The 27,335-nt window shown below is 43.8% G+C and overlaps 2 protein-coding genes across 3 annotated transcripts; one reads left to right on the forward strand and one right to left on the reverse strand.

Moving 5' to 3' along the window:
• Positions 1-2,144: 2,144 nt before the first annotated feature.
• Positions 2,145-7,237, reverse strand: LOC311120153 (zinc finger protein Pegasus-like). Of its 2 annotated transcripts, XM_084194771.1 has the most exons (5): positions 7,059-7,237; positions 6,323-6,378; positions 5,991-6,163; positions 4,600-4,782; positions 2,145-4,416 (listed from the first exon to the last, which is right to left on the reverse strand). In XM_084194771.1, exons 3-5 carry the CDS (start codon positions 6,118-6,120, stop codon positions 3,395-3,397), a joined length of 1,335 nt encoding a protein of 444 aa, XP_084050897.1. In that variant the 5' UTR covers positions 6,121-6,163; positions 6,323-6,378; positions 7,059-7,237; the 3' UTR covers positions 2,145-3,394. The 2 variants fall into 2 exon arrangements, with proteins under 2 accessions (XP_084050897.1, XP_084050896.1); XM_084194770.1 differs by lacking the exon at positions 6,323-6,378.
• Positions 7,238-7,440: 203 nt separating this feature from the next.
• Positions 7,441-26,243, forward strand: LOC311120161 (short/branched chain specific acyl-CoA dehydrogenase, mitochondrial-like). The gene is made up of 10 exons (XM_084194777.1): positions 7,441-7,499; positions 9,216-9,375; positions 9,617-9,717; positions 14,462-14,668; positions 16,007-16,177; positions 16,943-17,068; positions 21,681-21,863; positions 23,008-23,145; positions 23,337-23,436; positions 24,538-26,243. Exons 1-10 carry the CDS (start codon positions 7,467-7,469, stop codon positions 24,612-24,614), a joined length of 1,296 nt encoding a protein of 431 aa, XP_084050903.1. The 5' UTR covers positions 7,441-7,466; the 3' UTR covers positions 24,615-26,243.
• Positions 26,244-27,335: the final 1,092 nt, after the last annotated feature.

The following is a 27,335-nucleotide window of genomic DNA, read 5'->3' on the forward strand; positions in this document are numbered from 1 at the left end:
GGAGTGGCTCCGTAAGAAGCATCTCAGACCTGAACCCAATAGAAAATCTTTGGAGGGAGCTGAAAGTCCTTATTGCCCAGCGACAGCCCCGAAACCTGAAGGATCTGGAGAAGGTCTGTATGGAGGAGTGGGCCAAAATCTCTGCACAGTGTGTGCAAACCTGGTCAAGACCTACAGGAAACGTATGATCTCTGTAATTGCAAACAAAGGTTTCTGTACCAAATATTAAGTTCTGCTTTTCTGATGTATCAAATACTTATGTCATGCAATAAAATGCAAATTAATTACTTAAAAATCATACAATGTGATTTTCTGGATTTTTGTTTTAGATTCCGTCTCTCACCGTTGAAGTGTACCTATGATAAAAATTACATACCTCTACATGCTTTGTAAGTAGGAAAACATGCAAAATCGGCAGTGTATCAAATACTTGTTCTCCCCACTGTGTGTATGTATATATATATATATATTTGCGGAAAAAAACATATGGGGGATTGGAAGTGATGCAGACAATACATTGATAGATTGTGACTTCCATCTGCAATATTAAAGCTGATCTACCCCCTAAAAAAACAAACAATCCATCCACCTGACAGGTGTGGAATATCAATAAGCTGATTAAACAGCAAGATCATTACACAGGTGCACGTTGTGCTGGGGACAATAAAAGGCCAGTCTGTCTCAAGTTTTGAGGGAACTTGCTATTGGCATGCTGACTGCAGGAATGTCCACCAGAGCTGTTGCCAGAGAATTGAATGTTCATTTCTCTACCATAAGCCACCTCCAACGTTTTTTTAGAGAATTTGGCAGTACGTCCAACCGGCCTCACAACCCCAGACCACGCGTAACCACGCCAGCCCAGGACCTCCACATCCGGCTTCTTCACCTGCGGTATCGTCTGAGACCAACCACCTGCACAGCTGATGAAACTGTGGGTTTGCAAAACCATATAATTTCTGCACAAACTGTTAGAAACCGTCTCGGGGAAGCTCATCTGTGTGCTCGTTGTCCTCACCAGGGTCTTGACCTGACTGCAGTTTGGCGTCTTAACCGACTTCAGAGGGCAAATGCTCACCTTTAATGGCAACTGGCACACTGGAGAAGTGTGCTCTTCACGGATGAATCCCGGTTTCAACTGTACCGGGCAGATGGCAGTCGTGTGGGCGAGCGGTTTTCTGATGTCAACGTTGTGAACAGAGTGCCCCATGGAGGCGGTGGGGTTATGGTATGGGCAGGCATAAGCTACGGACAACAAACACAATTGCATTTTATCAACGGCAATTTGAATGCACAGAGATACCGTGACGAGATCCTGAGGTCCATTGTTGTGGCATTCATCTGCCGCCATCACCTCATGTTTCAGCATGATAATACACGGCCCCATGTCGCAAGGATCTGTACACAATTCCTGGAAGCTGAACATTTCCCAGTTCTTCCATGGCCTGCATACTCACCAGACATGTCACCCATTGAGCATGTTTGGGATGCTCTGGATCGACGTGTATGACAGCGTGTTCCAGTTCCCGCCAATATCCAGAAACTTCGCACAGCCATTGAAGAGGAGTGGGACAACATTCCTCAGGTCACAATCAACAGCCTGATCAACTCTATGTGAAGGAGATGTGTCGCGCTGCATGAGGCAAATGGTGGACACACCAGATACTGACTGGTTTTCTGATTAACGCCCCTACCTTTTTTTTTAAAGGTATCTGTGACCAACAGATGCATATCTGTATTCCCAGTCATTTGAAATCCATAGATTGGGGCCTAATGAATTTATTTCAATTGACTGATTTCCTTATATGAACTGTAACTCAGTAAAATCTTTGAAATTGTTACATGATGCATTTCTATTTTTTTGTTCAGTGTAAATCAGAATGTGGATATTTCTACCCTGTGGTATTTCATATCATAACATTACTTTCCCAATATATCCAATATATATTAAATTAAATTAAATATTAAATATATAATTGATTTGGGAGAAAATCCTAAACATCTTAGATCACTGCATAGAAAACATAACTCCAATTCAGCGCCCACCAGACACTGCTACATCAATCTTGATTTCTAGGTTTTCAGAAAACATACAGGAACTCCTTTAAAATACAATATGAAAAACAAACTCCATTGCTCTCACTTGATCTGTGCAAATCATTTCAATACTCAGAAAGGGTACTGTTACATTACTGATTGTAAGGACCACAATCATTTCCAACAATGCTACAACTGTTATGCGATCCTTTGAAATACTTTTAAAAAAGGCTCAGAAGAATACTTTGGCCTTTCAATCAAGTTTAGTCATGTACGACTTATCAAAGTCTGAATGATTTGGCTCAAACACAAATTGCACTTAAGCTACAGATCATTGTTCAATTAGGAGGTATTTGCTAAATAGCACCAGTTATTATAAATCAGTAATGCTAGCTGAAGGTAAGAAAAGATGTGATTGACAGCACCTACTAGGAGAAAACATGGAATCAATCTGAATGTGCAACAGAGAAAACATGGAATCAATCTGAATGTGCAAAAGAGAAAACATGGAATCAATCTGAATGTGCAAAAGAGAAAACATGGAATCAATCTGAATGTGCAACAGAGAAAACATGGAATCAATCAGAATGTGCAACAGAGAACAGTAAAACACAGAGTGAAATAATGTCTAAGCTGAAGCATTAATATGACAGATCTCATTCACTTCAAGCCGTTGATATAATGTTATGTTTACACTCACAATAAAGTGAGATACTAGTAGGTGGCAACACAATGTATAATAAAGCATGTCTGTTTGTCAATGTTGACCACCTCTTTGGACCAATGCACATGGTCTTCCTTCATAAGACAAGGTCAAAACTGTTTCAAATCTAGCCACAGCAACCAGATACCTTGCTAATTGCTATTTTACTATAAGTTTAGTCACTCGCATGTAATATCATAAATGTTGATGTAACTAATTCAGTTATAAGAACCTACTTCCTTTAAATTCTCAGATAGCACCGAGGAGGACACATGTTGTATTTTTGACTTTGTTTTGTTTTACCCCATATGTAACTCTGTGTTGTTGTTTTTAATCGCACTGCTTTGCTTTATCTTGGCCAGGTCGCAGTTGTAAATGAGAACTTGTTCTCAACTGGCTTCTTACCTGGTTAAATAAAGGTGAAATAAAAAAATAAAATAAAAAATGTCTCTAACCCTCCGGATTCCTTTCCCATTATAGAAGCATCAATTTCTCATTTAAAAGTAACATCACTCTCTAAGTTATATAATTTAAAAAACAAAATAAATCTTGATCAGATTCGCTCTGATCCCAGATTATTATAACCGGAATAAGTTAATGTGCTCTCTGAGACGCCAAACATCGTTTCAAATTCATCTTGGTTGCTTTGGAAGTCAGTCAATGCTTGTGCTGCCCGCGAGCAAAGTGGCAGGCAAAGTCATACTTGTTCCTGCACTTGCAGCCGCAGATATTGCACTGGAAGGGGTTCTCGTAGCCGTGGCAACCCATGTGAATGGTATACATGATGTTGTCCGAGAAGTAGGTGTCGCAGTGCTGGCAGCTGTGCAGCATCTGTGGGTCTGGGTCCTGTGTGCTGCCGGGCAGGGCAGGGGTACTGGGCTGGCTGTTACTAATGCTAGCTGAGCTGGTGTGTGTGTGTGTACTGTGTTCACTGCTGGGTTCTGGGTCCACAGGGCTGGGGCTGTAGTTCCTGCTATGGCCTGCAGGGGGCTGGAGGTCCTCGGGGCTGGTTGGGGAGGAGGTATGGTGGTGGCGGTGGTGGTAGTGGTGGTGGGCACCACGTTGACTGGTGGACAAAGACACCGATACTGCAATCGGTGCACCAGATTCCTGCTGGATGAGGAAAGGCTTGACGTCGTGACAGGACAGTCTGTCGGGAGACACAGGGGTCTGGTCCTCTTGGGGGAGGTCGGACAACTGACCTGCCAGCGTAGACAGCTGGTTCAGTGGATTGCTGACCACCATCATGTCACTGTGGACATCCCTACTGGCCCCGCCTCCTCCTCCTCCTCCTCCTCCTCCTCCAGTCCCACGGTGCCTCTCCATGCTCTCAGACACCTCATGGTTCAGGTAGTCTGGTTTCCCCACAACCATGGAGGGAGGGCTGAAGTCGATGAGGAGGCGTCTGCTGTAGCCTCCCAGCCCACTGTTCTTCTGTAGGACGCTCAGCATCTTCTTCTTGTTGTCGGAGAGGGAGGAGGGCATCCCCGACCCCTTCGTGGGTAAAAGCTTGTGGCGGCGCCGGCGGTGGTGGGACAGGTTACTGCGGTCGCTGCAGCGGAAGGAGCAGAGGTCACACTTGTAGGGCTTCTCTCCAGTGTGGGAGCGCATGTGGGCCTCAAGGTGGCGCTCGTAGGCAGAGGCGAAAGGGCACAGCTGGCAGTGGTGAGGCTTCTCTCCTGTTAAATCAACCAAGAGGGGTTTATTTGAACGTCTCGGTACATAACATACATTAAATGTTACGTCACACAATATAAAAACACAAGTAAAAAGATAAGATCCTAACTATATGGACCCGTGCAGGGGTTAGACTGACCATCTGGCATTTTGGGCAAATGCCAGACGAGGATGGTCAATTTTACCTGTGTGAATTCTGATGTGCTCTATCAGGCGAGCGGTGCCTTTACTGGCGTAGCTGCAGTAGCTACACTTGAGCTTGCCGTCGTAGGTCCTCTGGAAGCCGTCCACCAGCAGCCCGGAGCGGTCGTCCAGAGAGACTTCCACTGACCCATTCTGATGATCACTCTCCGGGATAGCTGCTGCCACTGGGAGAGGAGCCGACAAGACATAGAATTGAATTGAATAGATACTTTATAGTACACTTTTTCACCCGAAATTGATTCCTGTAACAATACCCAACCTCACACAAAAAGCCTAGGTCTGTAGCTCAAATCACATCTACAACTTATCCGGAAGCATGATTTGTAAAATCACACTTTACATTGACACACTGATCAATTTCCTGGTGAAAAATTGATTCTGGCAGACAATCTAGTCAGAATCCATTAGTGTCAGTCCAGTTTATGTCTGGTGCTTGAGATGCATTAGATCACTTGAGATGCATTAGGCCATCTTTGTTAAGTAAATATCTCCACAATATGGTATCTTAACAGCAAAACCACTTCTTGCTCCTCCAGAGAACCCCTTTTTATTTTTTTTATTATTATTTATTTCACCTTTATTTAACCAGGTAAGAAGCCAGTTGAGAGCAAGTTCTCATTTACAACTGCGACCTGGCCAAGATAAAGCAAAGCAGTGCGATAAAAACAACAACACAGAGTTACATATGGGGTAAAACAAAACATAAAGTCAAAAAATACAACAGAAAATATATATACAGTGTGTGCGAATGTAGTAAGTTATGGAGGTAAGGCAATAAATAGGCCATAGTGCAAAAATAATTACAATTTAGTATTAACACTGGAGTGATAGATGTGCAGAAGATGATGTGCAAATAGAGATACTGGGGTGCAAATTAGCAAAATAAATAACAATATGGGGATGAGGTAGTTGGGTGGGCTAATTTCAGAAAGGCTGTGTACAGGTGCAGTGATCGGTAAGGTGCTCTGACAACTGATGCTTAAAGTTATTGAGGGAGATAAGAGTCTCCAGCTTCAGAGATTTTTGCAGTTCGTTCCAGTCATTGGCAGCAGAGAACTGGAAGGAATGGCGGCCAAAGGAGGTGTTGGCTTTGGGAATGACCAGTGAGATATACCTGCTGGAACGCAGACTATGGGTTAGGTTCCCACACGGCCATATTTCTACGGGTTTTGGATGACAAACAATTTTAAAAACCATTACAAAACCATGAAAACAGACCTATTAGGCTATTCCCCGTAGCGCTGGTCCCTGTTCCACTGGTTTAATTTCCCGAATGCTTAGGGAAATTAGGGATATGGCCTATTTTGGACATTTGAAAAGACGCATCATAAAGTCAAGTAAACTTCTTTGATGTGTTCATAACGGGTCTCACCAGCTTGGAGGTGGTCAGGCTCTATCTCCCCACCGACGGAGCCGGAGATCATGTTGACATGGTGTGTTTGCTGTGTCAGGTACTCTTGAAAGTCCTTTATGAAATCCAGAGGCTTTAGATCATCATCCATTTGGCAAGCTAGGTGTATTATGATGACTTCTGATCACCGCGACCTGTAAGATAATGCAATAATAATTGATGGTTAAACATAATGAACCACGTGATAATCATATTGTTACAATTTCCACAATACCACTGCATGTATGCCATAACCTATAGCCCAATATTGGACTAAAGGAGCCTAACGTTACTCCTTAGTCCAAGGAACTTACATGTTCTGCTTAAGGGCGATTTTGGCTCTGGAAGCCAAAACAGCCAAATACTCCATCTAAACGTGAAGCGATTGTCAATTGCGGTACGGTTCTAGAAACATAAATCCCTCTACTTTCATATCACAACAAAATAATTTCACAAATGCAAAACACACATTTACTGTACTGTTTTAATCGGTTTTAACAGTTGCAGCCGACAGTATTTTTCAGTGACAACAGTTTGTGGCGTCTGTCTTCCGTTTCCACACAGGTGTTAGATGCAGATAGCTAATTAGTACAGGTAGTCTTCTGTCTGTTTTCTGTAAACAAGCGCTGTAACATGGTAATATGGCCGTGTGGGAACCTAACCCTATAAAGGTGCATCAATGTAACTTTTTTCCCCGATATGAAAGATAAGGTTATTATGCTTCCAAAACCGTACCGCAAGCTGTGCGTGTTAATGTTCAGACCGACCGTCATCCAATGACTCTTAAAATGTAATGATACTGAGAGTCATGATCAAGGGGCTAGCCATAACCATGATCCATTATGTGGACAGTCAGTCACGATGATAATTATGTTGTCACCAAAAACATCTCATAACAGTGGCGACATGACCTGCAGCAGTTGATACACAGCTCATCACTTCACTACTACCGGCGTTGCTAGCTAGTTAGTATAGTAATATGCGCTGGACATTTTACTTGCCAGCTGGTCGTCAATCACAGCACCGTTAAAATATATGCGGTAAACTTACGTGTTCCCATCCGTTTATTATGTCAATTCTAAGCCCGATGTCAAGATGGACATTTCCGACCCCTATCTAGAAAAACGAAATGTGTGATGACAAGTTAGCTGGTTGTGTAAAAAACAAAAGAGAGAGAGCAGGGTAGCTACGTTAGCTATGCAACACTAAAATGACTCCCATTTTAGAAGAACATAGCTAGCTGTCAGTGAAAGTTCCTAGTTGGAAATACAACAGCAGAAAGAGAAGGGTTTGCCTAGAGGAACATGTTTATTTGATTAAAGAAGCCCTGCGTATATAATTGAAGACAGGAGTAATAGCTGATACGTTCTACAAGTGATGATGCGAAACTGTTCAATGGTCACTGTTTCACCCGGTCAATACAAAAGTGAACACACTCACATGTAAACAAGAGAAAACATGGCGTCGCCCTTGATCAGGTCCATCTCTAAGGTGAGACGAATAGTAATGAAAAAACGGTTGCTTCGTTCACATTGTTGTTTTATGATATGTTGTCTTTGTGTAGTTCGTACTTCATTAGAAATACGAACTTAGCTAGCCAGTGTTCTTTTGTAACTTTAAATTACCCCATTGCATAACCTAGCTAGCGTTGGCTAGCTGCATGCTAATAGTAATTACATAGCAAGTTAGCTACTGCTTGCGTCAGTTATACTACAAGTTACTCATGAAGACATGTAATGCTAGTGTCACTGCTTTTATCTTGCCGTATATATCCACCACTCTCTCATATTCACTCATGCTGGAGTATGGATATATTTTGGTTGCCTGACGACTCAAACTGAATTGTTCCGCTGCTCTATTTTCGCTAGCTACATACTGTACTTGATTTGGAGAAGAATGTAACGTCCGTGTGTGGCGTAGTGTTTGACCGCAGGGTAAATCTATTTGAGAATGAGCATCCCTTTTGATTGGAACGAAACCTTCCATACATACAGTATTTGCCCATTGTAGAAGTGCTCAGAAAGTGACTTGCCAAAACATTCAAGAGCTAAAGGTGCTTGACCTATTCTGCATACCCTACCATACCATGAGATATCCATGTCTTCATCACTGGAAAAAATAAACGGTTGAGTTTGATATCATAAAAGCTTACAAGGGTTGTCAAACTACTTTATAATTTCTTGAAAAAAAAAGTTTAAATAAAAAAATGTCATTTTTATACCTTGGTCAATTATCTAAAAACGCGTAAACTCAGATTTTTTTTTCTCCCTACTTGTGCCCACCATTGGTTAGGACACAACATGCTCTTGAATACAGGGTGGGTGTCATTTCAATCATAGAAATTATAGAATGGACCTCTCCCTTCAGACCACTGCAATTTAGCAGGTACACCATTGAAATTAAAATGTAATTGAAATGTTTATTTCTAATTACTACAACAACTATGGCTGCTGGTCCACCCACCGTTGAATGGCTACTTAAATGGTAATGTCTATTCTAGAATCTATATTTCTATGATTCCAATAGGTTTCCTATGGAGGATTGACAGGATAATTTAAAACAACAGATATTCCCATTCAAGTCAACATTCTCTGATGTCTGGACCTCCAACCATATTTGAAAGTAGAAATTTTCAATTTCATTCCCATTTTAGTACATTTATCAGCCAAAACATTATACCCACCCCGTATTCAAGATCATGTTGGCTCAACCAATGGTGGGGCTACAACATATGCCAATATGAAGTAAAAAAACAGAGTTCACGCGTTTTAGATCATTTATATTTAAGGTGAATATTTTAAAAATAAAAAAACATTTAGTTCAAGAAATTATATAAGTTAGTTTGATAACCATGTTTTGTAAGCTTTTATGAAATCAAACTCAACCGTTTTATTTTTTCCAGCGATGAAGACATGGATGTCTGATGGTATGGTGGGGTATGCAAAATAGGTCACATTTCTCTTGAATGTTTTGGCATTCATGTCCAAAAAGTCATTTTCTGAGCACTTCTACGATGGGCAAATATATTTATGGAAGGTTTCGTTCAAATCAAAAAAGGGATTGAATTCAAATGGATGGCTGCCGTATCAAGGAGTTTGGGTCGCCGGGGAAATATTAGTTGGGATTGAGTAGAGTGGGAACTTTTGGCCTAGACACTCAAGTTGTATCATGTCATCCATCAGCGAAAATGTAACCGTGTAATTTCAGGTTGGTAGGCAGGTTTCCCGACCATGGAGTGTGTACCAGCAGGGGCTGCGGAACAGATCCACCCAACCAGACGTGTCTGCAGAGCAGGCTGCTGCCCTGGGGGTCTCCCACCCTCCACTACAGACATACTCTGAGGAGGAGGGGATGATGAGGGATGCTGGTGAGTTGGAGCATGCAGGATATACACTAGGCAGAGCAACAAAGGAAATATATATATATATATATATATATATATATATATATATATATATATATATATATATGAGCGCTAAAACCAAACATTTTAATATTTAATAAACATACTGGATCACGCTATGGATTTCTCCATTTGTCATGAATTCTGTTTATGTTCAGTTCATCTAATCACTTGCATTTCATTTTACTGTCCCATATTTGAACAGTGAAAAAGTTTGCACAGGAGCGTCTTATCCCGTTTGTGTCGAAGATGGACGAAAACTCTCATATGGACCCGGAAGTGATAAAGTCACTCTTTGAACAGGGGGTATGTGTTTCTGTCCTTTCCATGCTATGGTCATTAGGCAAAGACTCCAGCCACCCTGGTCATAGACTGTTCTCTCTGCTACCGCACGGCAAGCGGTACCGGAGCGCCAAGTCTAGGTCCAAGAGGCTTCTAAACAGCTTCTACCCCCAAGCTATAAGACTCCTGAACATCTATTAAAATGGCTACCCAGACTATTTGCATGCCCCCCCCCCCCCCCTCTTTTACGCTGCTGCTACTCTCTGTTTATTATCTATGCATAGTCACTTTAATAACTCTACCTACATGTACATATAACCTCAATTACCTCGACCAACCGGTGCCCCCGCACATTGACTCTGTACCGGTACCCCCTGTATATAGCCTCCCTACTGTTATTTTACTGCTGCTCTTTAATTATTTGTTACTTTTATTTTATTTTTATTTTTTTGGTATTCTTTCTTAAAACTGCATTGTTGGTTAAGGGCATGTAAGTAAGCATTTCACTGTAAGGTCTGCACCTGTTGTATTCGGCGCATGTGACAAATAACATTTGAATTGATTAGAACCAGCGTGAAGTTCATAGGAGCATGTCAAATTGGGGGTAAAATGAAAGCTAAAGCTAAGTGCAGTTATCCTCGCAAGGTGAGGTATTGAAAGCTGATTTTGACCCCTACCTTTTGGAGAAGAAAAGTATTGCTTGTTAAACAAAATTAAATTTTCGGAGCAGTTGTATTAGTAGAAAATAATATAATTGACAATTTTTTTGAGCATACAATATAGCTCAGTATTTGAATTATTTATCTTATACAGTCATTTTTGCTCCTCTTGATCAAGGGTGTCAATAATTTCAGACCCACTGTGTCTTTAAGATATTTTAAATTTTCTCTCCCTCATGAGGAAGGATAATGAATGTTCACAGAAATAACAGGTAAAGGTAGATCTACCAATTAGTTAGAGTTTTTACTGATATACGTTTTGGTTATGAATTATTAAGTGATTAAAAGTGTAATTCTGTTACCAAATTAAGTCACAGAATTACTGCAATTGAATTGGCTACAACGGCAAATCATAGTAGTCACCTGTTACTGTCCTCCTTCCACTGGTATACTGTTATGTTCAGCTCATAGGGTCTCCTGTTACTGTCCTCCTTCCACTGGTATACTGTTATGTTCAGCTCATAGGGTCTCCTGTTACTGTCCTCCTTCCACTGGTATACTGTTATGTTCAGCTCATAGGGTCTCCTGCTACTGTCCTCCCTTCCACTGGTATACTGTTATGTTCAGCTCATAGGGTCTCCTGCTACTGTCCTCCTTCCACTGGTATACTGTGATGTTCAGCTCATAGGGTCTCCTGCTACTGTCCTCCCTTCCACTGGTATACTGTTATGTTCAGCTCATAGGGTCTCCTGCTACTGTCCTCCCTTCCACTGGTATACTGTTATGTTCAGCTCATAGGGTCTCCTGCTACTGTCCTCCCTTCCACTGGTATACTGTTATGTTCAGCTCATAGGGTCTCCTGCTACTGTCCTCCCTTCTACTGGTATACTGTTATGTTCAGCTCATAGGGTCTCCTGCTACTGTCCTCCCTTCCACTGGTATACTGTTATGTTCAGCTCATAGGGTCTCCTGCTACTGTCCTCCCTTCCACTGGTATACTGTTATGTTCAGCTCATAGGGTCTCCTGCTACTGTCCTCCCTTCCACTGGTATACTGTTATGTTCAGCTCATAGGGTCTCCTGCTACTGTCCTCCCTTCCACTGGTATACTGTTATGTTCAGCTCATAGGGTCTCCTGCTACTGTCCTCCCTTCCACTGGTATACTGTTATGTTCAGCTCATAGGATCTCCTGCTACTGTCCTCCCTTCCACTGGTATACTGTTATGTTCAGCTCATAGGGTCTCCTGCTACTGTCCTCCTTCCACTGGTATACTGTTATGTTCAGCTCATAGGGTCTCCTGCTACTGTCCTCCCTTCCACTGGTATACTGTTATGTTCAGCTCATAGGGTCTCCTGCTACTGTCCTCCCTTCCACTGGTATACTGTGATGTTCAGCTCATAGGGTCTCCTGCTACTGTCCTCCTTCCACTGGTATACTGTTATGTTCAGCTCATAGGGTCTCCTGCTACTGTCCTCCTTCCACTGGTATACTGTTATGTTCAGCTCATAGGGTCTCCTGCTACTGTCCTCCTTCCACTGGTATACTGTTATGTTCAGCTCATAGGGTCTCCTGCTACTGTCCTCCCTTCCACTGGTATACTGTTATGTTCAGCTCATAGGGTCTCCTGCTACTGTCCTCCTTCCACTGGTATACTGTTATGTTCAGCTCATAGGGTCTCCTGCTACTGTCCTCCTTCCACTGGTATACTGTTATGTTCAGCTCATAGGGTCTCCTGCTACTGTCCTCCTTCCACTGGTATACTGTTATGTTCAGCTCATAGGGTCTCCTGCTACTGTCCTCCTTCCACTGGTATACTGTTATGTTCAGCTCATAGGGTCTCCTGCTACTGTCCTCCCTTCCACTGGTATACTGTTATGTTCAGCTCATAGGGTCTCCTGCTACTGTCCTCCCTTCCACTGGTATACTGTTATGTTCAGCTCATAGGGTCTCCTGCTACTGTCCTCCCTTCCACTGGTATACTGTTATGTTCAGCTCATAGGGTCTCCTGATACTGTCCTCCTTCCACTGGTATACTGTTATGTTCAGCTCATAGGGTCTCCTGCTACTGTCCTCCCTTCCACTGGTATACTGTTATGTTCAGCTCATAGGGTCTCCTGCTACTGTCCTCCCTTCCACTGGTATACTGTTATGTTCAGCTCATAGGGTCTCCTGATACTGTCCTCCTTCCACTGGTATACTGTTATGTTCAGCTCATAGGGTCTCCTGCTACTGTCCTCCTTCCACTGGTATACTGTTATGTTCAGCTCATAGGCCAAACTGTTTTCTTTCTCTTTCTGTTGTCTGGTGGTCGAAGCAAGACTGTCCAGAATGTTTTCACAATCTTACTTACTGACACCTACCCTCGTTCCATTTACTGTAGCAAGCATCCTCACCCACTGCAATTTGTCAGTCCGCCCTGGCCTTGATTTCAACGTCCACAGATGTAGATTTTTGATTGCACAGTAGAGCACAGTATAATGTACTGCACTGAACATATCTACTGTACTGAACTATACTGTGCTGTACTGTGATGTCCAAACCTGTGAAACATTAGACATCTATGATTGGTTCAGATTTGGTCTGGTCCGGACCAACCAAATTTGGTCTTGTTTGGGGGCGGAGCTCATTAGAATAATAGCCATTGTGTAGAATAATACCCAAATATGCAAAGGAGATTATTATCCATGAAGAGAACGATATTATTCATATCCATAATTATGCATTTCTGTAGAATACAGATCAGGGACCCATGATGTAATTCCGTTACCGTAATTCTGTTACCTGATGTAAATCCACTTAACTTAGTGTAGTTCAATAACCAAAATATATTTTAACAAATTAGGTGGAGTCGGCTGATACCTGATTTCTTTCTGCAGACATCTTTGAATCTTAATTCGGAACAGACACTGAGTGTACAAAACTTTCTGTGACATAGACTGACCATGTCAATCCAGGTGAACGCTATGGTCCCTTATTGATGTCATGTGTTAAATCCACTTCAATCAGTGTAGATGAAGGGGAGGAGACAGGTTAAATAATGATTTTTAAGCCTTGAGACATAGATTGTGTATGTGTGCCATTCAGAGGGTGAATGGGCAAGACAAAATATTTAAGTGCCTTTGAACGGGGTATGGTAGTAGGTGCCAGGCGCACCGGTTTGTGTCAAGAACTGCAACGCTGCTGGGTTTTTCACGCTCAACAGATTCCTGTGTTTATCAAGAATGTTCCACCACCCAAAGGACATCAGCCAACTTGACACAACTGTGGGAAGCATTGGAGTCAACATGGGCCAGCATCCCTGTGGAGTCCATGCCCCAATGAATTGAGGTTGTTCCGAGGGGAAAAAGGGGGTGCAACTCAATATTAGGAATGTGTTCCTAATGTTTTGTACACTCAGTGTATATTTGAGTTTTTGGAAAGCGTTACCTAACTTTGCATCGGCACAGTTCTGCTAGAGAATTTATTTTTGTACAATGGAAATTGTTAATTAGTCCTTGTGCATAGAGTTGTATGTTTGTTAACCTTTGAAAATAAATAGTTTTTGTATGGTAACATTTGGAAATCTCAGCATAATTTCTGTTATCGTTGAATTGCCCCTAACCCTAACCTCCGTCATGTTCATGAGACACCAAACAGAAGAAAATGGACTAAAACAGGGAGAGACTACCTGGACATTAACGTTCTTATTCTGTATTAAAGCGTTTAGCTACAGTGTGCCCTCCTGAACACTCCCCTGTTGTACGTACTTGAGTATTTCCCATGAATTTGTCAGATCTTTCTGGCGCAGTGGTCTAAGGCACTGCATCGCAGTGCTAGCTGTGCCACTAGAGATCCTGGTTCGAATCCAGGCTCTGTCGTAGCCGGCCGTGCCCGGGAGACCCATGGGGCGGCGCACAATTGGCCCAGCGTCGTCCAGGGTAGGGGAGGGAATGGCCAGCAGGGATGTAGCTCAGTTGGTAGAGCATGGCGTTTGCAACGCCAGGGTTGTGGGTTCGATTCCCACAGGGGGCCAGTATGAAAAGAAAAATAATGTATGCACTCACTAACTGTAAGTCGCTCTGGATAAGAGCGTCTGCTAAATGACTAAAATGTAAATGTAACTTCCCAGCTGATGGGCATTGAGATCGACCCAGAGTACGGAGGCACCGGCTCCACGTTCTTCTCCTCCATCCTGGTCATTGAGGAGCTGGCCAAGGTGGACGCCTCTGTGGCCGTGCTATGTGACATCCAGAACACCCTCATCAACACGCTCTTCGCCAAGCTGGGGACCGCAGTCCAGAAAGAACAGTACCTCAGCCGACTGTCAACAGACATGGTGAGTGACTTAACAGATTGCATGTTGTTGTATTGATTTTTATTAAACAGGTTTCTAGCCTCATGGGTCTTTCCTGGTTTAAATACAGTTAGAATATAAAACACTAGCCGAGAGGATAAAATGTGGCCTATGTGTTTTGATTTATCATACAAAGGGTGTACTAGTAAGTTTGAATGAAGCTTCTGATCATGTAGAGCGATCAGAGCGAACTGTCTAAAACTGTCAGGATACAGCCTGTTGGCTACTGTCTAAAACTGTCAGGGTACAGCCTGTTGGCTACTGTCTAAAACTGTCAGGGTACAGCCTGTTGGCTACTGTCAGGATACAGCCTGTTGGCTACTGTCTAAAACTGTCAGGATACAGCCTGTTGGCTACTGTCTAAAACTGTCAGGATACAGCCTGTTGGCTACTGTCAGGATACAGCCTGTTGGCTACTGTCTAAAACTGTCAGGATACAGCCTGTTGGCTACTGTCTAAAACTGTCAGGGTACAGCCTGTTGGCTACTGTCTAAAACTGTCAGGATACAGCCTGTTGGCTACTGTCTAAAACTGTCAGGGTACAGCCTGTTGGCTACTGTCTAAAACTGTCAGGATACAGCCTGTTGGCTACTGTCTAAAACTGTCAGGATACAGCCTGTTGGCTACTGTCTAAAACTGTCAGGATACAGCCTGTTGGCTACTGTCAGGATACAGCCTGTTGGCTACTGTCTAAAACTGTCAGGATACAGCCTGTTGGCTACTGTCTAAAACTGTCAGGATACAGCCTGTTGGCTACTGTCAGGATACAGCCTGTTGGCTACTGTCTAAAACTGTCAGGATACAGCCTGTTGGCTACTGTCTAAAACTGTCAGGGTACAGCCTGTTGGCTACTGTCTAAAACTGTCAGGATACAGCCTGTTGGCTACTGTCTAAAACTGTCAGGGTACAGCCTGTTGGCTACTGTCTAAAACTGTCAGGATACAGCCTGTTGGCTACTGTCTAAAACTGTCAGGGTACAGCCTGTTGGCTACTGTCTAAAACTGTCAGGATACAGCCTGTTGGCTACTGTCTAAAACTGTCAGGATACAGCCTGTTGGCTACTGTCTAAAACTGTCAGGGTACAGCCTGTTGGCTACTGTCTAAAACTGTTAAGGTACAGCCTCAGTGTTCACTGGAAACACGCACCGGAAGTTGAACAAAATTCTCACAATGTTCAAGTTTCCGCTCACAAGACATACAATTTGCTCAGTGCCCCAAAACATTTGAGGGAACATTGGTGAAGGGGGGTATGAATACTTTCTGAAGGCACTGTGTCCCCTCCATGTAATGATACTAATAGCCTGTTGTCCTGTACTGTAGGTTGGTAGTTTCTGCCTGTCAGAAGCAGAGTCGGGGAGCGATGCCTTCTCTCTGAAGACGCGCGCTGACAAACACGGGGACTATTACCTCATCAATGGTTCCAAGATGTGGATCAGTAATGCAGAGCATGCTGGGGTGTTTCTGGTGATGGCCAACGTGGACCCGTCTGCTGTGAGTTCAAACCCACGCCAGTCACAACAACAACAACAACAACAACAACAGGGTCTTCTTCATTAGGGCACACCGAATACCGTTACATTTTTAAAACGCTGTGCAACGGAAAATGAAAACGGTCATTTATTATTGGACAAGTTCAGATAGTTCACTCTGTTTTGGAGTTTTTCTTCTTCTTCCGTTTCATGTCTAATGAACGTAACCCTGATTTCCAGGCCTCATGGTCGGGTAACTTAGTTATTTCAAATCCTTCCAGCCTGAGTGGCGCAGTGGTCTAAGGCACTGCATCACAGCCTCTAGCTGTGCCACTAGAGATCCTGGTTTGAATCCAGGCTCTGTCGCAGCCGGCCGGGACCGGGAGACTCATGGGCGGCGCACAATTGGCCCAGCGTCGTCCAGGGTAGGGGAGGGAATGGCTGGCAGGGATGTAGCTCAGTTGATAGAGCATGGCGTTTGCAACGCCAGGGTTGTGGGTTCGATTCCCACGGGGGGCCAGTATGGAAAAAAATAAATAATAATGTATTCACTAACTGTAAATCGCTCTGGATAAGAGCAATTACTAAAATGTAAAATGTAAATGTGGTAGTTATGTTAGTGTTTGTCTACTGGCTGTAGGGGAGTTTGATATGTCCTGTTGAGGTAGCTCCTAGGATGCAGCTCCTTCCTGGTTTACACCCTGCTGGAACCTGTGTCTGTGACCAATAAAGTTTGATTTGATTTGTATGAAACAGGAAATGACGGTATCTTCCTCCTGGTTGACAGGGTCACAGAGGCATCACCTGCTTCATCGTGGACAGAGACGCAGAGGGGCTTCAGATCGGCAAGAAGGAGAACAAACTGGGTCTGAGAGCCTCTTCAACCTGTCCTCTCAACCTGGATAACATCAAGGTAGGTAGCCTCTTCAACCTGTCCTCTCAACCTGGATAACATCAAGGTAGGTAGCCTCTTCAACCTGTCCTCTCAACCTGGATAACATCAAGGTAGGGACCTCTTCAACCTGTCCTCTCAACCTGGATAACATCAAGGTAGGTAGCCTCTTCAACCTGTCCTCTCAACCTGGATAACATCAAGGTAGGTAGCCTCTTCAACCTGTCCTCTCAACCTGGATAACATCAAGGTAGGAAGCCTCTTCAACCTGGATAACATCAAGGTAGGGACCTCTTCAACCTGGATAACGTCAAGGTAGGTAGCCTCTTCAACCTGTCCTCTCAACCTGGATAACATCAAGGTAGGAAGCCTCTTCAACCTGGATAACATCAAGGTAGGGACCTCTTCAACCTGGATAACGTCAAGGTAGGTAGCCTCTTCAACCTGTCCTCTCAACCTGGATCGATTCTGAACCATGATCTTCAGTGCGCCATTGAATTGGCGCCTTTCCCTAGACCATGTTGCTATGTGCAAAGTTAACCAGCATATTGGTGTTGAGAACAATGTGGCGGAGGCAGCAGCGGAGTTGGGAGACTAGAACAGCCCTTTGCCTTAATTGTCTAAGAAAAGTATAGAGGGAGGAAACCCTAATTAGGGCTATAATCAATAACTGTTAAATGGGCCTGGCTTTATAAATCATCCATATCTACAGAAATAAGACAGATCCTGCTTCTGTTGCCTGTTTCAGTGTTTGTTTAATAGCCCGCCGAGTCCGTGAGCACCAAGCCTCACGCAACCACAACATGTAGGATAAAGCGATTTCACAACTTCTGTAATATTATGCTCTAATAAAGGTTTTATTAGAATAGACTCTCTGGGATTACTTATCATTTATTTAGTGTTTACACTGTTCCAAATGGTCAGAAATTATTAATTTAACAGCACCTGTTTGTCAGGCAGCTCTCGCTCCTAGACCCTCCTAGATCTCCTTCTTATTGTTATGATGACGATCATCATTATAGTAAGTCATGTCATTATCATTAGTAGTCTTTGTACAGCAGCCTTGTATAACCACCATGGAGCTGTCTGTAGGCCTAAGAGCACATCCTGTTTAGTCTTAATACCGTAACTAATCTAGGCTTACACTGAATGGACAAAACATTAGGAACACCTCTCTAGTATTGAATTGCACCCCCCCCCCCCCCCCCCTTTTGCCCTCATAACAGCCTCAATTCGTCGGGGGGCATGGACTCTACAAGGTGTCAAAAACGTTCCACAGGGATGCTGGCCCATGTTGACTCCAATGCTTCCCACAGTTGTGTCTAGTTGGCTGGATGTCCTTTGGGTGGGGGACCATTCTTGATAAACACAGGAAACTGTTGAGTGTGAAAAACCCAGCAGCATTGCAGTTCTTGACACAAACCGGTGCGCCTGGCACCTACTACCATACCCCGTTCAAAGGCACTTAAAATATTTTGTCTTGCCCATTCACCCTCTGAATGGAACACATACACAATCTATGTCTCAAGGCTTAACAATCCTTCTTTAACCCGTCTCCTCCCCTTCATCTACACTGATTGAAGTGGATTCAACAAGTGACATCAATAAGGGATCATAGTTTTCACCTGGATTCACCTGGTCAGTCTACGTCCTGGAAAGAGCGGGTGTTCCTAATGTTTTGTCCACTCAGTGTATAAGGCCAGCATTTCATAAACTTCACTGTGGAAATGGGGATATGTTGATATGCTTCAGTTTGCTGCCATTTGAAAATAGCCCATATTAATATATGTAGCCTTAGAAATAAGGTTCATGAAATCAATAACTTACTAACATCAGATAACAACATTCATATATTAGCAATTTCTGAGACTCACTTTGATGAAACAGCAGTAGAAATACAAGGATATAACATCTATAGAAGAGACAGGAATGTTCCTAATGTTTTGTACACTGTGTATATTTCTATATACCGTACAGTGAGGGGGAAAAAAGTATTTGATCCCCTGCTGATTTTGTACGTTTGCCCACTGACAAAGAAATGATCAGTCTATAATTTTAATGATAGGTTTATTTGAACAGTGAGAGACAGAATAACAACAACAAAAATCCAGAAAAACACATGTCAAAAATGTTATCAATTGATTTGCATTTTAATGAGGGAAATAAGTATTTGACCCCTCTGCAAAACATTACTTAGTATTGGTGGCAAAACCCTTGTTGGCAATCACAGAGGTCAGATGTTTCTTGTAGTTTGCCACCAGGTTTGCACACATCTCAGGAGGGATTTTGTCTCACTCCTCTTTGCAGATCTTCTCCAAGTCATTAAGGTTTCGAGGCTGACGTTTGGCAACTCGAACCTTCAATGGGATTAAAGTCTGGAGACTGGCTAGGCCACTCCAGGACCTTAATGTGCTTCTTCTTGAGCCACTCCTTTGTTGCCTTGGCCGTGTGTTTTGGGTCATTGTCATGCTGGAATACCCATCCGCGACCCATTTTCAATGCCCTGGCTGAGGAAAGGAGGTTCTCATCCAAGATTTGACGGTACATGGCCCCGTCCATCGTCCCTTTGATGCGGTGAAGTTGTCCTGTCCCCTTAGCAGAAAAACACCCCCAAAGCATAATGTTTCCACCTAAATGTTTGATGGTGTTCTTGGGGTCATAGGCAGCATTCCTCCTCCAAACACGGCGAGTTGAGTTGATGCCAAAGAGCTCGATTTTGGTCTCATCTGACCACAACACTTTCACCCAGTTCTCCTCTGAATCATTCAGATGTTCATTGGCAAACTTCAGACGGGCCTGTATATGTGCTTTCTTGAGCAGGGGGACCTTGCAGGCGCCGCAGGATTTCAGTCGTTCACGGCGTAGTGTGTTACCAATTGTTTTCTTGGTGACTATGGTCCCAGCTGCCTTGAGATCATTGACAAGATCCTCCCGTGTAGTTCTGGGCTGATTCCTCACCGTTCTCATGATCATTGCAACTCCACGAGGTGAGATCTTGCATGGAGCCCCAGGCCGAGGTAGATTGACAGTTCTTTTGTGTTTCTTCCATTTGCGAATAATCGCACCAACTGTTGTCACCTTCTCACCAAGCTGCTTGGAGATGGTCTTGTAGCCCATTCCAGCCTTGTGTAGGTCTACAATCTTGTCCCTGACATCCTTGGAGAGCTCTTTGGTCTTGGCCATGTTGGAGAGTTTGGAATCTGATTGATTGATTGCTTCTGTGGACAGGTGTCTTTTATACTGGTAACAAGCTGAGATTAGGAGCGCTCCCTTTAAGAGTGTGCTCCTAATCTCAGCTCGTTACCTGTATAAAAGACACCTGAGAGCCAGAAATCTTTCTGATTGAGAGGGGGTCAAATACTTATTTCCCTCATTAAAATGCAAATCAATTTATAACATTTTTGACATGCGTTTTTCTGGATTTTTTTGTTGTTATTCTGTCTCTCACTGTTCAAATAAACCTACCATTAAAATTATAGACTGATCATTTCTTTGTCAGTGGGCAAACGTACAAAATCAGCAGGGGATCAAATACTTTTTTCCCCTCACTGTATATATATATGGGCTACTGTATCAATCATTCATTTGTTCATGTCATCACAACATACGAGTCATTCATGCTTTAGAAATGCAATCAAGCATTGTAGTTTTTAAATGAAATAACAAAGGGAGCCTTGAATAATTAATTAGCCTAAACTATAAATAAACTGCAATATGTCAGCAATTGCATTCATGTTTTAGTAATAAAGGCTTTACAAAAACAATTGAGTTAGAACAGTGTTCCAAATGGTCAGATAATAATAATAATAATAATAATAATAATAATAATAATATTATTATTGTAATCTAACCTGTTGGGCATTTTTCTTGATCTCCAGTAGTTTCCTCAACTAAATCAGATGTGACTTCCCCTTTCCCTCCTGAGCAACCAGTAAACATTCCCCCCGTTTTCAAGTTTATTATTCATATCCTCAGTATCCATTTTGCTGTCAATGTGTTGGGGTTGTTCGGAGTTTGTTACAACCAACCTATAGTGAATTTATGATCGGCTATAGGTCAGGCCCTATTGGTCACGTAAAGAGAGCAAGGGTTGAGGGAGTAGATGGATTTAGACGGCCAATGACGGATTTAGTAACAGAACTTCTCAGTCAGAGAAACAACAAGTAAGAAACCTAGAAATGGCTGTAATGATGTTGCAGCTTCGGCACCACGGCGATAAACTCTATTGTGGTGCCTGGTCGCTGCAGCAGGGAGGAGAGCGAGACAACGTGCTCCAGTCACACAGGCACTCGCTACCTTTTATGGTTTTACACAGCGCGGTGTGCCGTCAGGCTCCCGCTTCAGTCATCTGTGTGTCTTTAATTATTTCATCAAACAGCGCTTAAAGCATCAGACAAGCTCAGTGCAGATAGTTGATTTTATTAAAACAGAAGGGGTGTGACTATATATGAAAAAAATACACGTTTTCACATTTCAACCAATGGATTGGTCGAAAGAACAGCGGACTCTTGGTCAAGGTTTTTTGTTTGTTTGGGACAGCCCTAATATTTTGTCTATTGCTGGCACCAACACTTCAAATTCTGGGTATGTGGAAATGTACTTTGCAAATAAAGGTGATTCTGATTTGTTGAAGGTTCCTGAGAAGAACATCTTGGGTCAGATCGGCCACGGATACAAGTACGCCATCGGCATGCTGAATGAAGGCAGGATTGGGATCGCTGCCCAGATGCTGGGACTGGCTCAGGGCTGCTTCGACCAGGCGGTTCCCTACACCAGACAGAGGGTTCAGTTTGGCAAACGCATCTTCGACTTCCAGGTAAAACATATTCATTAAAACATTTTATCAACTTCTCGGTCATCACATTCATGTTTCCGCACTTGTAGGCGTTGCTGCTATTACCAGTGTGTGGCTTACTGGCTTTTATAAAACTAATCTTTGTGCTTATTTTAAAAGCCTCCATTGTGCTCTGTTTTAATATAATAATAGAGGCCATTTAGCGGACGCTTTTATCCAAAGCCACTTAGTCATGCCTGCATACATTTTAGCCTGGCTGGCCCCAGCGGGTATCGAACCCATGGCCCTGGCATTGCAAGCACCATGCTCTACCAACTGAGCATGATGCTTATATAATGTGTTGCAGCACCGGATAGCCCACATCTAAAGGATGTTCTATAATGTGTTGCAGCACCGGATAGCCCACATCTAAAGGATGTTCTATAATGTGTTGCAGCACCGGATAGCCCACATCTAAAGGATGTTCTATAATGTGTTGCAGCACCGGATAGCCCACATCTAAAGGATGTTCTATAATGTGTTGCAGCACCGGATAGCCCACATCTAAAGGATGTTCTATAATGTGTTGCAGGCCACGCAGCACCAGATTGCCCACATCTAAAGGATGTTCTATAATGTGTTGCAGCACCAGATAGCCCACATCTAAAGGATGTTCTATAATGTGTTGCAGCACCGGATAGCCCACATCTAAAGGATGTTCTATAATGTGTTGCAGGCCACGTTGCACCGGATAGCCCACATCTAAAGGATGTTCTGTAATGTGTTGCAGCACCAGATTGCCCACATCTAAAGGATGTTCTATAATGTGTTGCAGGCCACGCAGCACCAGATTGCCCACATCTAAAGGATGTTCTATAATGTGTTGCAGGCCATGCAGCACCAGATTGCCCACATCTAAAGGATGTTCTGTAATGTGTTGCAGCACCAGATAGCCCACATCTAAAGGATGTTCTATAATGTGTTGCAGGCCATGCAGCACCAGATTGCCCACATCTAAAGGATGTTCTGTAATGTGTTGCAGCACCAGATAGCCCACATCTAAAGGATGTTCTATAATGTGTTGCATGCCACACAGCACCGGATAGCCCACATCTAAAGGATGTTCTATAATGTGTTGCAGCACCGGATAGCCCACATCTAAAGGATGTTCTATAATGTGTTGCAGGCCATGCAGCACCAGATTGCCCATGTAGCCACCCAGATAGAGGCTGCCAGGTTGCTGACCTACAACGCTGCCCGGCTGAAGGAGGCAGGAAGACCCTTCATCAAGGAGGCCTGCATGGCCAAGTACTTCACCTCAGAGGTGAGCTGAATGTAGAGAAGTAGGCCCATTATTCTCAGAGTAGGAGAATAATCACTAGACTGGTCCTGTATCAGAACCCTGCTGTCTTCTAATAGAGGGAATGAATGGTGCAAATCCAACTATTTCATACCACAGCATCACAGTATTTGTGTTTAACAATATGTTTTATTGTTCCTTCCTCCATGAATTAGGTCGCAACGTTGACCACATCAAAATGCATAGAGTGGATGGGAGGGGTAGGCTTCACCAAAGACTACCCTATTGAGAAATACTACAGAGATTGTAAAATAGGTACGTTTCCATGGCTACTTCCAAAGCGATCCTGTACTGTTGCTATGCAACCCGGGGGTAACATGACTCTGTGAGGTCGTGTTTAGGAACGTCATGACTCCAGTTAGCTAGCTAGTTATTGGGCCTCAGCAAGGTGGAGTGGGGAGGGGGTGGTGTTTAGGAACGTCATGACTCCAGTTAGCTAGCTAGTTATTGGGCCTCAGCAAGGTGGAGTGGGGAGGGGGTGGTGTTTAGGAAGGTCATGACTCCAGTTAGCTAGCTAGTTATTGGGCCTCAGCAAGGTGGAGTGGGGAGGGGGTGGTGTTTAGGAACGTCATGACTCCAGTTAGCTAGCTAGTTATTGGGCCTCAGCAAGGTGGAGTGGGGAGGGGGTGGTGTTTAGGAACGTCATGACTCCAGTTAGCGAGCTAGTTATTGGGCCTCAGCAAGGTGGAGTGGGGAGGGGGTGGTGTTTAGGAAGGTCATGACTCCAGTTAGCTAGCTAGTTATTGGGCCTCAGCAAGGTGGAGTGGGGAGGGGGTGGTGTTTAGGAACGTCATGACTCCAGTTAGCTAGCTAGTTATTGGGCCTCAGCAAGGTGGAGTGGGGAGGGGGTGGTGCTGTGCTACACAGGAGGCGTGGTAATCTGACCCTATAGGAATTCCTCTGTCTGATCTGACCTTGGTGTGCGAGGAGAGAGAGGCTGCGTCCAAAATGGCATCTTAAACCATATTTAGTGCATTTGTTTTGACCGCAGCACCGGTCTAAAGTAGTGCACTGTATGGAGGATAGGGTTGCAGTTGGGACGCACCCAGAGAGAGACAGAGGGCCATTCAACCAGGGTACGACCCAGGAAGCTTTTACCACACAATGACACTTTTGCTTTCATCGGTTGGTTCCACTTTGGCTGTTGACGGCAGAGATTTTGGCATATCGAGTTGCAGTTAGACAGTCTTAAGTTAACTGTTTCTCCTTTGTCCAGTACCCACTGATTTTTAGGAAAACTCCATTTTCATTCTTGGTGGAATTTGTGGACATCGCTAATAACATGTCATCTATAATCTCCTATTCCAGGATGGTGTAATTGTCATAAGCTGTTTTTCCATGTTTGTAACTGTACAGGGACCATTTATGAGGGCACAACCAACATCCAGCTGTCCACCATGGCCAAGTTTATAGACAAGGAGTATGACTACTGACCTCCTGACCTGGTCTGGCTGGATCCCCATCATGGAGACTGACCTGGCTGGATCCCCATCATGGAGACTGACCTGGCTGGATCCCCATCATGGAGACTGACCTGGCTGGATCCCCATCATGGAGACTGACCTGGCTGGATCCCCATCATGGAGACTGACCTGGCTGGATCCTCATCATGGAGACTGGTCTGGCTGGATCCCCATCATGGAGACTGACCTGGCTGGATCCCCATCATGGAGACTGACCTGACCTCCTGACCTGGTCTGGCTGGATCCCCATCATGGAGACTGACCTGGCTGGATCCCCATCATGGAGACTGACCTGGCTGGATCCCCATCATGGAGCCTGACCTGGCTGGATCCCCATCATGGAGACTGACCTGGCTGGATCCCCATCATGGAGACTGACCTGACCTCCTGACCTGGTCTGGCTGGATCCCCATCATGGAGACTGACCTGGCTGGATCCCCATCATGGAGACTGACCTGGCTGGATCCCCATCATGGAGCCTGACCTGGCTGGATCCCCATCATGGAGCCTGACCTGGCTGGATCCCCATCATGCAGACTGACCTGGCTGGATCCCCATCATGGAGACTGACCTGGCTGGATCCCCATCATGGAGACAGACCTGGCTGGATCCCCATCATGGAGACTGACCTGGCTGGATCCCCATCATGGAGACTGACCTGGCTGGATCCCCATCATGAAGACAGACCGTTACACACTCCTCTTTGTGACCTATTTGGTTTTATCACTCGTTGTTGGACTGTTGTGGGATTTAGGGCTCCTAAATTCAATCCGTATCACGCTTCAGCGATCCCAGACGGAATACGGCCCTTGGGAGTGTACTGAGCAATACTGTAGCGCTCCTGTTTAAACCACTGTGTAGCTGACTGCAGTACTAGAGGATGATGTTCCATAACCGTGTAACAGTTAGTCAATGCATCTGTTGCTTTCCACTATGGATAGATTTAATGGTTACTGTATCCAGACCTGTAGATAGTGAAACGTAGCTCTGGTGTTGGTAGTGTTAAGTGTTTTCAACTGTTTCCAGACCTGTAGATAGTGAAACGTAGCTCTGGTGTTGGTATTGTTAAGTGTTTTTCAACTGTTTCCAGACCTGTAGATATTGAAACGTTGGTATTGTTAAGTGTTTTCAACTGTTTTCCCCCACTTCCATGGCTCTTTCAGAATCTTCCACCTCAGTAGCTTTGTGCTTTTCAAAGTAATAAGAATCCATCATGTTATTACCACAGTATTAGTAGAACTATTATCTGATTTAATGGTCTCATTTCAAATCAACAAATCAGTGCCTTTTCATCCCAGCATAGTGTGTGTGGATTTTGTAACACCATAAGATCTGAAATAAACCTTATGTGCCTCCGTTAGATAAAGTCTTTCTGTGGTTGTGTAGCCTGTTTGGTGGTTTTTTTGGGGGGGTCTACTTTGTCATGGTAACCATGTTTACTTGGTGGAGTAGGTCCACGCTGTCAGAGCTTTCTTTCTTTCAGCATTCTACTTTATTTTAAAGATGTCTGGGGAATTAGTTTCACAGAACTAAAAAGAGATTGTCTACATGAACTTCCTTTTGACAATACTAATAAATATTAAAAAAGTGTTTTAATGATCTTGTGTCTTATTGCGGCTTAAGGGTATTATTGTGAAGCTGTCCTTCTAAATCTCGTTTTCGAAGTGAGCAAAGCCTGTGCTTCCAAGGCTACAGCGAAGGTATCAACGCCCCATGCAAAGCCTAACTCCTAGCAAGTCTGTTTTTCAGCCACTAGATGGCAGACATTTCCTTGGTTTTCTGAGTCTGGGAGGTGAAGGTTGTTAGTCGCAGTAGAAGCCCCGGACAGGAACCCCAAAGAGCAGTAAATTACAACAACTTCCTAATAGCCCTGTCAGCCCTAATGTTATTTTATTGCAATTTAATTACGCTCTGGTTTCAGACTAAAGAGAACTCATTAAATAATTCACTCTCTCAGGAGTGGTTTGTCCTCTGTAGCTCAATTGGTAGAGCATGGCGCTTGTAAAGCCAGGGTAGTGGGTTCGATCCCCGGGACCACCCATACGTAAAAATGTATGCGCGCATGACTGTAAGTCGCTTTGGATAAAAGCATCTGCTAAATGGCATATTATATTATTATTATTATATAAATAAGATTGATTAGATTTCTGTAGGACACGGTCCTGTCCATACAATACAAGGGCTATTGTTCTCTCCCCAGACAGCATCGTTAGTACATGTACATAAAATGGTGGACCGATATCAGCTATCAACCAGTAATAATATCTGTTCGACAGAGCAAATCAACATTCATCACTGACTAAGTTGATTCAGTCTAGCTACATTACTTTATTATGTCTTTAATCTAGCTACATGACTTGATGGTGTCTCCAGTCTAGCTACATTACTTGATGGTGTCTCCAGTCTAGCTACATGACTTGATGGTGTCTCCAGTCTAGCTACATGACTTGATGGTGTCTCCAGTCTAGCTACATGACTTGATGGTGTCTCCAGTCTAGCTACATGACTTGGTGTCTCCAGTCTAGCTACATGACTTGATGGTGTCTCCAGTCTAGCTACATGACTTGATGGTGTCTCCAGTCTAGCTACATGACTTGATGGTGTCTCCAGTCTAGCTACATGACTTGATGGGGTCTCCAGTCTAGCTACATGACTTGATGGTGTCTTCTGTGCTCAGAGATCAGATATAGG

The sequence above is a fragment of the Coregonus lavaretus genome (genome assembly GCF_964263955.1).
Source record: "Coregonus lavaretus genome assembly, contig: HAP1_SCAFFOLD_279, whole genome shotgun sequence".
In the NCBI taxonomy this organism is placed as follows: Eukaryota; Metazoa; Chordata; class Actinopteri; order Salmoniformes; family Salmonidae; genus Coregonus; species Coregonus lavaretus.

Bases quoted from the DNA above. Each gene is read 5' to 3' on its own strand.
- LOC311120161 (XM_084194777.1), top strand. From the start codon at position 7,467: ATGGCGTCGCCCTTGATCAGGTCCATCTCTAAG. The intron at 17,069-21,680 runs GTAGGTAGCCTC...GATTTGTTGAAG, and splicing joins TCAACCTGGATAACATCAAG to GTTCCTGAGAAGAACATCTT. The intron at 23,146-23,336 runs GTGAGCTGAATG...TCCATGAATTAG, and splicing joins CCAAGTACTTCACCTCAGAG to GTCGCAACGTTGACCACATC.
- LOC311120153 (XM_084194770.1), bottom strand. From the start codon at position 6,120: ATGGATGATGATCTAAAGCCTCTGGATTTCATAAAGGACTTTCAAGAG. The intron at 4,783-5,990 runs GTGAGACCCGTT...CTCCTCTCCCAG, and splicing joins GCCTGACCACCTCCAAGCTG to TGGCAGCAGCTATCCCGGAG. The intron at 4,417-4,599 runs GTAAAATTGACC...TTGATTTAACAG, and splicing joins GCACATCAGAATTCACACAG to GAGAGAAGCCTCACCACTGC.